At 42.2% G+C, this 11,449-nt stretch overlaps 1 protein-coding gene across 1 annotated transcript; it reads right to left on the bottom strand.

Annotated features, from left to right (window-relative positions):
- Nucleotides 1–5,143: 5,143 nt before the first annotated feature.
- Nucleotides 5,144–10,918, bottom strand: LOC122844310 (protocadherin beta-15-like). The gene is made up of 4 exons (XM_044139608.1): nt 8,310–10,918; nt 7,129–7,190; nt 6,929–7,041; nt 5,144–6,604 (listed from the first exon to the last, which is right to left on the bottom strand). Exons 1-4 carry the CDS (start codon nt 10,839–10,841, stop codon nt 6,333–6,335), a joined length of 2,979 nt encoding a protein of 992 aa, XP_043995543.1. The 5' UTR covers nt 10,842–10,918; the 3' UTR covers nt 5,144–6,332.
- Between the last annotated feature and the right edge of the window lie 531 nt (nt 10,919–11,449).

Raw genomic sequence — 11,449 nt, 5'->3', positions numbered from 1 at the left:
TATTTTGATTATGGAGATCTCTTAGCCTACTTTTCTTCTTACTACTTCTCTTCTCTTACAAATCCAAAAGAAAATTAATAGTGAATTTAAATTAAAACATACTGCTCATGTTTCAATAATTTTTTTTCTTCTTCTATAAAATGATTATGTCCTATTATAATACAATCTGATAACTTGAACATTTCAGAGAATAAATGGCAACAGCATCTTGAAAATGTAATGCACAAAATCTGCGTTTATTTATGTTGAAAAAGATCTGGTTGCGAATTGCAAGATGCAGCTGAAAGTCTATGAAATATTGTTGCAACTATTACGAAGCCTTTCTGCCACCTAGTGACATTGCAAAGAAATACATCTATCTCTTCATACGTTTTACTACAACCACTACTATTATTATTATTAATAATAATAATAATAATAATAATGATGATGATTATTATTATTATTTATCTATAATCTATGTCTAAATTCTATTAAAATCTGTCAAACTTCAATGGATTATAGACATATTCAGATTCATATATGCATATTTAGATCCAATAATACAGTCTTGTTTTATCCAAAAGATAATGTAGTACAATCAAAGCTCATATAATGCCAATTGGTTATATATATATACAAATTATCAGTCTTAGAGAGTCCAGCTAATGTCCTTGATATTTTAACTTTTCAGAAAGCAGTGTCAGTGAGGAGCAACAAAGCTCCTTCAACAGCAAAGAAACTCCAGCAGAATGAGCTGCCATCTGTTGTGACCAACGAGGGGCCGGGAGAAGAGGAAGCACCAACAAATGAAACCAAGGAACAAAAAAGGACAGAAGCGTAGAGTTATAGCAGCAATTGGTCCATTAATGATTTTTACCGGTGAGAGGAAAGCAGCTTAGACGAAAAAAACCTGAGGCTGTAGTACTGTCTATAGGATGAAAAACCATAAGATGGTCAAGAACACAGAAAGGAAGAAAATAAACAAAAGAAGTCAAAGTTAATGGCAGTTATTTACACATAATGCATAAATGCTGCAAAAATGCATGTGAACTTCCAGTAAACTAAGAGCAGAACTGACCATGTATTAACATTACCTCTTTTAGAATAAAAGTATATTTTCCAAGTACCTGGCATAAATACAAACACGCTTTTGGCTCTTTAAGAGCTATGTTATCAAAGTGGTAAAACATGTAAGAAAAATTCTGTCAACTAATCACTTTAGTTTGTTTCAACACCCTGATTTCCTAAATACAGATTTCTTTTTAAAATATATTTTCACGTCCTCTGTTTCCGAAGAATGATATAGCCAAACTATACACAAGATGCAATAAAAATTAAAAATAAATAAATAAATAAAATCACCATCTCAGGCGCTGGAAGACTTGATAGTGAGATTATGTGGGGAAATTCTGCCCTCTAGTGGATATTAAAAAGAAACTCACATGTCCCGGAGGAGAATAGAGTCTTGCAAATTAATAGAAAATATGTTAGGCAAATAATAGTTTCTAAAATGATTGCTACAAAACAAAACTAGCTTATAAGTCTTTCTATTGTACAGATTGACTCTTTTCTCTTGCGTGTGATACATTTTAAAACACATTTTAAAATGTATCATTCCAATTGGAATAATTGGCAGGATGTAGCTGTGGGACTGTCAGAATTACTCCTTCAAAATCCTTCAACTCCCCAAATGTCATTTTGGACAGATGGAAGATTTTTTATCCATCTGACATTATTTTCCAAGGGTTTGATATAAATTCAGAGACTGGCCCCTGGCAGTGCTGCGTTTTGAACGTGAAGCTGTTCACTGAGGCGGTCAGGCTCAAGCAAGCTCAAGATTAACCCAGTGGTTTGTAGCGGCTCAGTTAGAGGCAGCGGATCTTAAGGATAATCTCTGTCGCTGCAGTTTAAAATCTGAGGTTTACTGACCAGAATGTCAGGAAGAAAGGTTAAAAGACATTTTCTGCCTTGAGTCTCAAAAAGCTCACATTTTCCCTTCGCCCTACCACCATCGTAGTCTTGTCTTGTCCCTGGGCTGGCGCTCTTGTCTTTTATTAGCAGAGAAGATTAGTAAGATTCACGCACGGCGCTTCATTACATCTGAGTATGTTATTACATACTTTATCAAACTGGGAATTGGCAGAAACTGAATGGATTGTTCTGAATAAATAAGACTCTGGAGCTCAGCTTTGCTCAGAATCAAAGTCAGCTTCTAGGGAAATACTAATCCGATTACTTTTCCAAAGGTTGCGTAGATGACAAAAATTTCTTTTTTATCAGATTTTCTCAGCCTTTTGAGCATGAAAAGATCTCCTTGCAAGCTGAATGGTATGTTAAACGTATGCCTTAAGGTTTTCTTGACACAGAGTCCTTTTTTGTGATGCTTTCCAGGGAGACATTTTTACAAAAATACAGCTACAAGTTATTTTTTTAAATTTAAACCAGCTCTATCCATTCAGAGACTGAAATGTGTGGCTATTCTTCTTTGCAAAACAGCTCAAACTCAGTCAGACTGGAGAAAGAGCCTCCATCCATCCATTTTCTGTACACCCTTGTCCCTGGCAGGGTTGGGAGGTTGCTGGTGCCTATCTCCAGTGGACGTTTCGGGCGAGTGGTGGGGTACATCCTGGACAGGCTGCCAGTCCGTCACAGTGAACACAGTGAAAGAGCATTTTGTAAGAAATCAGCTTTCAGTGAGGTCTTGGATCAACTAGGAAATGCCAGTTCTCATCATTAAATTTCTCCTCAGCTGCTCTGTGTCCGTCCTTTGTGTGTCTCTGAACTGCTTCACCTTTATGCCCCATCTCAGATTCAAAGCATTCAAGTCCTCTTGAACTTGAAGGCTTTGCCTTTCTCAAATTGGTGTGCAGAAGATTTTGTAGTACTCTCCTAGTCCACTTTTCTGGCATTTGTCCATAAAACCCTTCTTATTCACCAGTATGTTCAATTATATGTAATTTTTTTTCGTTCTACATCCTGCAATGACACTTTTCTCTTTATGTACTTTCTCAGGTTTTCTCCCCCATCAGCTTAGAGAAACAAATTGGTGGGTCAACCAGGGCAACCAGACACACTTATCCAAGTTCGTTTATTACATTTATTCAATTGTCAACTAAAAGAAACGTGAACAAATTTTGTTGGATAATCTTAACTAAACGTGATCGATGGATACAATTTATGTAAGTTAGAGCTGCATTCTCTTTTTTCTGTGTTGCAAAAACATAAAAAGGAAAACAGAGGATCATTTTAGGAGCTCGCTTGTTTAAAATAAATAATGATAATCAGGGGAAAGCTTTTCTGCAGCATTAAAATGTAAAATAAGCTTTAATAAGTGTTTTCTCTACAAGCTTTTTGCCTTGCAGTCATTTTGTATCGGGTGAAAAAAAAACCGTTATGGGAAATTCTTGTGTACAGTCCCTAGATAGAACTGTTCTACTCTGGTAGTATTCTGTTTCTTTATATGGCAATATGACAATATAAAGAAACAGCATAACTTCTCACTGATACTTTGATCAGTCAGTCACTATTTAACTTGTAGAAAGTAATGTCTTACTAGTGGCACACTAGTCTCACCTCAGTCCCACTAGCCCAGGGTGTTCAAGTTGACGCATTGAGAGTTATCAGCTGTAGCTGGTTTGACGTCCAGTGATTTTCTACCAATATTTGATTATAATTGATTGAACCTTTGGATGGATTACAGCAGGGGTCTCAAACTCCAGTCCTCGAGGGCTGCAGTCCTGCAACTGTTAGATGTGCCTCTGCTGCACCACACCTGAATAGAATAATTAAGGCTCTGGAGAACTGGTCTACACAAGGTGGAGGTAATTAAGCCATTTCATTCCAATGTTTTGTACTTGTGGCACATCTAAAAAACTGCAGGACTGCGGCCCTCGAGGACTGGAGTTTGAGACCCCTGGATTACAGACATATTTGTCCCTTACTGACAAACAGGATTCAATTTCAATTAGCATCTGATAAAACTGATTTAAGTGCAGCTTTTATATCACTAATCGTACAAAGGTGTGTAGTAACTATAAGTTCCCATTGAGTTAATATGGTTCTTATCTTGCCTATTCAGTTCGTCTCTTTTTACTCAGTCTGCTCTGCAAATAAACTTTTGTGTTTGTGTGACACTGGCTAAAATTAGAGGAAGCCTGGGTCAGGTGGTTGTGTTGTTAGGTTACTACATTTTTGCTCAATCTGTTTTACAAACTAAACTTAATAATGTTGCTTTTGTTAGAGGTCTTAGTGGTGGTGGTAGTAATTTAGTTCCAGGTATTGATTGGAGACAGAAGGTCGGTTTGCCACCGTCTCAGACACACAACCAAACAAACACTAACACATATGTATTAACCCAAACACATGACCACCTCTGCTGTATCCAAAGCTGTTTTCCTGGGTCTACATACATATATATGACTGTGTGTTAATGCCTGTCTCTAGAAACACATGTGGCTAACACACACACAAATTAAATGGCGAACGACGTCTGACATTCAAGTGTAGAGGTGCTCACAAACAGACAGGTGGAAGGGTATCTCCAAAAGGTCTGGGAGTGGCCTTCGAAAGTCTGAAGTTGTGAAGAGAAAACCACAGGCAGATGGTGTCAGGGCACATTTCACACCTATAGCAGACTGGCTCCAGGATCCAAACAAGGCAGTCACCACAACATCCAAGTTCATCCAGAATGCACCCCCCGCCGCCCTCAACCCCGACCAAGGCCACGTAAAGGACTCCTCACAGATCCAGCAGCTGAAATCACCCTGGAAATCCCTGCAGAGCCATGGTGGACGAACCCAAACCAAAGACCGCCAACTGCTACCCATCAACAAAGCCAGCGGGGACTGGACCACACTGAGTGAATTAGCAGCCTCAGCTCAATACGTGCCCGGCAAGCAAACTGTGAATTTACCTCCTGCTTGCATCGGACAAACTGCCCCCGGCTCCACCAACACTCTGTCTGAGACTGACCCAACCAACACATGGATTTTGTTTATTTTACATTTTCGTGAAGCATCCTTGGCCATTTGAAAAAAATAAAAAATTAAGTTGTCAATAATTATATCATCATAGTTGCAGTAAGAAACAAAAACCAAGAGCGATTTTCAAAGAAGGATTTATTAATAATTCATACTGATAGCCTATACATTATTCACTGGACCTAAAGGGTTTTTACAGCTCATATCTAGTGAGCTGTGGAAAACCTGGAAGTCATTTCAAGCGGTGACAGCGCAGCTTGTGTAATGACTGCCTTTAATCAAACTGACAGGAAAATGACTGCAGATTTTTTATCCAAAATATACCTGTGAATATCAGCACTCGCAGAAATGGGTTGTTTGGATCGGATGAAAAAAAAAGGAAATTGAATTAGCAGATGAAAAGGTTGTAAGCAATTTGAAAAATTATTTCTAGGTTTGCTTTGTCATTTTCTGCCTTAAAATCTCCGAAAACGATCATTTTCAAAAGAGCTGCCATAAATTGAATTGAAAAATATAGATATATTTATATGTTTTTCAATAGATTAAAGAAGAATGTTTATGTACAAAGGACTATGCTGAATTTATTTACTTTAATACAGGAAATACAAGGTTTCTAAAGTTTCTCAAACTGTTTAACAAAAGCATATTCTATACTGCACCCCAAAATCCCATTCTACGCCAACCCCTCAAATACATATGTAAAAAAATCTTTAAAATATACTAAAATAATAAAAACAAAACATTCTTGCTGTTATCTATTGGATAACTGTTCCTGGTTCCCTGCCTCTATTGCTATCGTTGTGAAAACAGGTATCGTTCACATAATTCATGTACTTGGTAAACAGGAAGTCATGAGTCAGAAAGTACATAACTCCTAGACACTGATTAACCTAAATAAATAAATAAATAAAAAGTCTGAGTACATAGCCTCCTTCAGTTACATTTATCTCGCCAGAATCTGTGCTCTCTTTGGTTTTGTAATAAACAATGACCTCTTTATGTAGAATTATTTTTTTCAGCGTGGACATTTCTTATATTTTTCAGTAGAAGATTATGCTGCTCAAATGAAAAATCCATTCATTTCAGAGCTTTTCAAACATTTGTATCAAGGGTGGAAATGAAGGGGAAGGCTGCTGTGCTAAAAGTAATACATTTCACTTTGTTTCAACTTGTTTCCTGTCAATATGCATTAAGAATGACTGATTGCCTTGTGAGACGTTAGTTATAAACTTCAGCACAAATCTGTCATCGATCCACTGAAAACTGAAATTCTTGTGTGCAGTTTAGGGCAACAGCATAGTCTCTACGAAAACTTCTATCTTGTTTACAAAAACATTGCTAACGTAAAACAGTTTCGAAGTGTCCAGCATCTCATTTGAAAATAGAGTTGCTTATGACGCCGTCGTCGGCGTCAAAAGTTTGCTCGTAGTTGGAGATGAATTTCTTTTTCTTGCCAAAGGTGGAGAAGGTGTTGTAGACATCCAGGTCTCCTCTGGGCGTCAGCTTCAGCGTGCTGTAGCCGGACGGCGTTCCGGGAATGTAAACGTTGTGCTGATAATCCGCTCCCTCCGAATGAAGCTGAGCGTGCTTCGGAGTCCACGAGTAATTAGGAGGCGCTTCCTCTTGAAGAGATCTCTTGCAGTCTGTTGAAATATATATATATATAAAAATTCAGGAGATGAGCTCATATGTAAATACACTTTACTTGATCTGGACACTGTGGTTTTTAAAAGCATCTTCCTAATTCAGCTTTTTAGCAAATAATACTCCTCGAGGGGACTTAAGTAATTCTCATACTGAAGAGGTAAAATCCCCCCCTACTTTTGGGATTTGCCATTATCTGCCCTATGGTTTATCATTTCACGTCTTTGACAAAATCCCTCTGGAACAGACACAGGGAAAGCCTCACGCTTAATCTTCTTATAACCTCTTTCATATAAGCAACAGTAGACTAGAACCGGACCTACCGTTCATTTGGTTTCCCCAAGTCCAGTACTGTGGTGCTACAGTGCAGGCGAAACCGTCAGGGTCACACTTTGTCTGCCTTGTAAGAGTTCCCTCCATATTAGCTGAGCTATATCTAAAAAAAAAAAAAAAAAAAAAGAAGTATTAATTGATAATCTGCGTGTCTATTCCAGATTTTAACTGAACATCTGAATAAACTCACCTTTTGTAAGCTGAGTTTCGCTGGTTCTTGGTCCAAGTCAAGTTCTTGTTCAAATAATTGAGCTGCAATATAAAGACACTTTATAAATACTATCGAGAGAAAAGAAAGCAATAATGATCAATCAATCTGAGCAATAGCAACTGGGACTGTGACAAATAGTGCTTTTTGGGGAGCCATGTTTACCCACTTCAAACAATGAACAGAGTGGCAATAGAGGTAGAGGACTCCAAAACTCACCATAAGATATCTGTGTCAAGAAGTAACCGCTTGAGGTTACTTTATAACAATCAATCATTATAAATAATGTACAGGTCAGCCAGCAAGTGATGTTGGAAGAAAGTCACTTTCTCTCTCCATATCACACATGAATGCAGTTTTCTAAACTCTACTGAGACTTTAAATGGAATTATGTTTTGCAGTCCAACGAGTCTATGATTGACGTTTTTAGCAGCAACGGGTGAAAATGTGGAAAAGTCCTTAAAGCTAAATGTCAACATTGGTAGATCAGTAGTGCTGTGGGACTTAATCTAATTACTGTATATCTAAATGTTTCAGGCACAATCTCATCTATTTCCAACAAGCATAGAGAAGGACAAGGATCTGGTGACATGGAGACGGCAGCAACACTTGAAGTACCAGGGAGAAACTTTTTTAACAGATCAATGCATTTTGTCTTGTATCATTCAAAGAATCTGAGAAACCTTTTTGAGCATGGCTTCACAATCCCTTTAAAACTCTGAGACATTTTTAAAAAATATGGGCACTACAACAAATAAATTATTCATCAGACACAAAATCAACTTTCTTTCACGGACATTCATTGCCTTTCCTTCAGGATTTATTGATATAAATCGTCAACTTTTTCTCAACTCCGACCACCATTTCATTTCTCTGGAAAAGAAAAGCATTCCCAAGGCATGGTGCTGCCACCACCGTGTTTCACTGAAGGGATGTAGCATTCATGGTTCTTTGCAGTGATAGCTCTCTGCAACACATAGTGCGTTTAACCAACAGTTAAACCAGAAAATCTCACACTGCTTGGCTCTGCAAAATCCAATTATAATATAGAAAAGTTTGTGGCTGTAAAATAATTGTGGAATATTAATACTTTTTACACTGCCCTGCCCTGTCATGTTTTTTTTTTTTTTTTTTTGTTGTTTGTTTTTTTTCACGATCTTTACCTCACTCGGGGTCGCTGTTCTGTTGTTGGACAGCTCATTGCGCTCCAGCGTGCTCCAACCTGAGGTCAGGTAGTCCGTGCTCTTGGTGTTGTTCTGCTGAACTGACAGAACTGGACTGCAAGGTTTGAGGAACATAAAGTCACTTTTGGATGACTCCGGGGTCAGGCACATTTTGTAGCAGTACACCTGCGGGTGCGCGCCGCCGCCGCTCGCTTCCGCGCATCCTGACGCACCTGCAGCGGACATGCGAACGTTCAGGTTGGACTTTTTGAAAACCTCTGTGGTGGTGGTGGTGTTGGTGTTGGAGGAGGCCAGCGGTGAGTGGGAACAAGAGCCGCAGCAGCCGCCGATGGAGGAGACGCCGGACGTCTTGCTGTCCACTCTGCCCATCAGTCTCCTCGCTGCGACGAGGACGATGATGGCCAGCAGGAATGTGAAGGAGACTGCACCCAGAGCCATGATTAAGTACACAGTGAAGCTGGAGCTGTGATGCGGGCTCTGTGACAGGTCACCCAAATCAGGCTGTAAATCTGGCAGGCTGTCAACTACTGACAAAATGATGGAAACCGTGGCCGAGAGGGGCGGCTGACCATTGTCCTTCACCAGAATGACCAGCCTGTGCCTGGTGGGCTCTTTCTCCTCTATCTGGCGCATTGTCCTGATCTCCCCTGTGTACAGAGCCACGCTGAACAAGCTGGGATCCGTGGCCTGGAGCATTTGATAAAAAAGGCGCGAGTTCTGACCCGCGTCTGCGTCTGCCGCGTTGATCTTAGCCACCAGGTAGCCCGCGTCCACCGATCTGGGCACGTTTTCGTTCGGCGCGGTGCTGTTCTGCGTAACAGGGGACACGATCACGGGCGCGTTGTCGTTTTGGTCCAAGATAAATATGCTGACCGAGACGTTGCTGCTCAGAGGGGGGAACCCCGCGTCCTGAGCCTGCACTGTAACCTGGAAGTGTTTCAGCTGCTCGTGATCGAAGGAGCGCAGCGCGTAAATGTTCCCGCTGTCCGAGTTTATGGACACATACGTGGACACAGGCATCCCTTGTATGTCTCCTTCCAGAATAGAATACGACAAGTACGAATTCTGACCCGAGTCTGGGTCCTTTGCGGTCACGGAGCAGACGGACGCTCCCGGTGCGTTGTTCTCGGTGAGGTAAACTGTGTAGGACGGCTGTTTGAAACCAGGCGCATTGTCATTCACGTCGGACACCTGGACGATGATTGTTTTCCTTGTGAACAAAGGAGGAGAACCCATATCTCTGGCAGTGACGGTGATGTTGTAATCTGCCACAGACTCTCTGTCCAGAAAGTCTGAGGTCACTAAGGTGTAGTAGTTCTTGAAGGAGGAGTGGAGCTGGAACGGGACGTGGTGCGGAATCTCGCAGTCCACGTTGCCATTCTCCCCCGAGTCTTTATCCATCACGCTGATGACGGCTATCACCGTTCCGGGCGGCGCGTCCTCCTGCACAGGTGTGGACACCGAGGTCAGGATGACCTCCGGCAGGTTGTCGTTCTTGTCCAGGACATTGACAAGGACTTTGCAGTGGACCGCCACGGCGGAGGGACCCTTATCTTTCGCCTGCACGTAAATTTCGTGCATCCTCGCCTTCTCGTAATCGATCACGCCTTTCACTTTTATTTCTCCCGTGCGTGGGTCCACGCTGAAAAGCTGGCGCACCTTTAAGGGTGCGTGGCCGCTGAAGGAGTATGCGATGTCCGCGTTCGGACCCTCGTCCTGGTCCGACGCGTTTAGCTTTATCACCACCGTGCCTTTTGGCGCATTTTCCGCCAGCCTCACTCTGTAAAACGACTGGTCGAACACCGGCGCGTTGTCGTTCGCGTCCAACACCGTGATGTAGATTTGCGCGGTGCCTGACCTCTCCGGTGTCCCTCCGTCCACGGCTGTCAGCACCATCTGATGGGCGCTCTGCTGCTCCCGGTCCAGCGGGGTTTGTAGGACCAGCTCCGCGAACTTGCTCCCGTCGCTGCGCGTCTGGATGTCCAGGTGGAAGTGCTCGTTTACGCTCAGCAAGTAGGTGCGCAGCGAGTTGGATCCCACGTCCAGGTCCTGAGCGCTCTCCAAAGGGAAACGCGATCCGGGCGCAGCAGATTCTGAGATGTCCAAGTTGATCTCGGTCCAGGGGAAGCTCGGGGAGTTGTCGTTCACGTCTAGAATCTCGATCTCCACCCTGTACAGCTCCAGAGGGTTTTCTATCACAACTTGCAGGTGGAAGGAACAGGGCAAACCCTGTTCGCACAGTTCTTCTCGGTCGATTCTCTCGTTGACAAACAGGACGCCGTTCTCCAAGTTGACCTCCACGTACTGCTTCTTGGAGCCGGACACTATGCGGAATCTGCGTGTGGACAGCTTGTCCAGATCCAAGCCCAGGTCCTCCGCGATGTTGCCCACGAAAGCCCCGTGTTCCAGCTCCTCTGGGATAGAGTAGCGGATCTGTCCCCACACTTCGTCAAGGCAAAAAGTGAACAGAGCCAAATAGCACAGGAGCCATTTCGAGACTCGTTCACTCATGGTGCCCGTAGTTGTCGGAAGCGAGAGAGATGCACCCCGGAATAACGTCAAAAGTTGTTGAGACTGGAGCTGCGACCCTGGTGTCTGATAGAAAGTGGAAAAAGGAGAGATGCGCAGGGGCAGAGAGCCTCTCTCCTGAGTGTGCCTGCGCGCGCGCGTTTATTATTATTGGCCCCACTGTTTCAATACATGGGGTGGGAAACGACATCTGCTCGGATAATCTCTGCTGTCTACTAGCCCGATCAAATTCCTGTCAGAGTCCTTGGGCTTTGACCGCAGGTTAAAAGTACTGCGCTCAGTTGTTTCTTATATTCCTTCACCATGTCATCCCAACCCCGCTGTATTCATGCACCACATTAAAAGTTTACCACAAAACTCATCAGAGGTTCCGGGTGTAGGTTTTTCATAAACCCAATGCAGAAAATTACGGTGCCTCGCAAAAATATCCACATCATTTGACGTCGTACTGTTCCCACTTTGCGGCATCACAGCCACAGATTTCAATTTATTTGATCATGATTTTCTTTGTGATCGTTAAATGAAGTAGCTAGTGCATCAATGGTGCAGAGGGTAAGAAAATAATAGATATATTACAGCTGACTACTGAT

Source organism: Gambusia affinis, linkage group LG15 (assembly GCF_019740435.1).
Source record: "Gambusia affinis linkage group LG15, SWU_Gaff_1.0, whole genome shotgun sequence".
In the NCBI taxonomy this organism is placed as follows: Eukaryota; Metazoa; Chordata; class Actinopteri; order Cyprinodontiformes; family Poeciliidae; genus Gambusia; species Gambusia affinis.
This window is presented reverse-complemented; position numbering and strand designations above follow the sequence as displayed.

Bases quoted from the DNA above. Each gene is read 5' to 3' on its own strand.
- LOC122844310 (XM_044139608.1), bottom strand. From the start codon at position 10,841: ATGAGTGAACGAGTCTCGAAATGGCTCCTGTGCTATTTGGCTCTGTTC. The intron at 7,042-7,128 runs GTGAGTTTATTC...TTTTTTTTTTAG, and splicing joins CGAAACTCAGCTTACAAAAG to ATATAGCTCAGCTAATATGG. The intron at 6,605-6,928 runs GTAGGTCCGGTT...ATATTTCAACAG, and splicing joins TTGGGGAAACCAAATGAACG to ACTGCAAGAGATCTCTTCAA.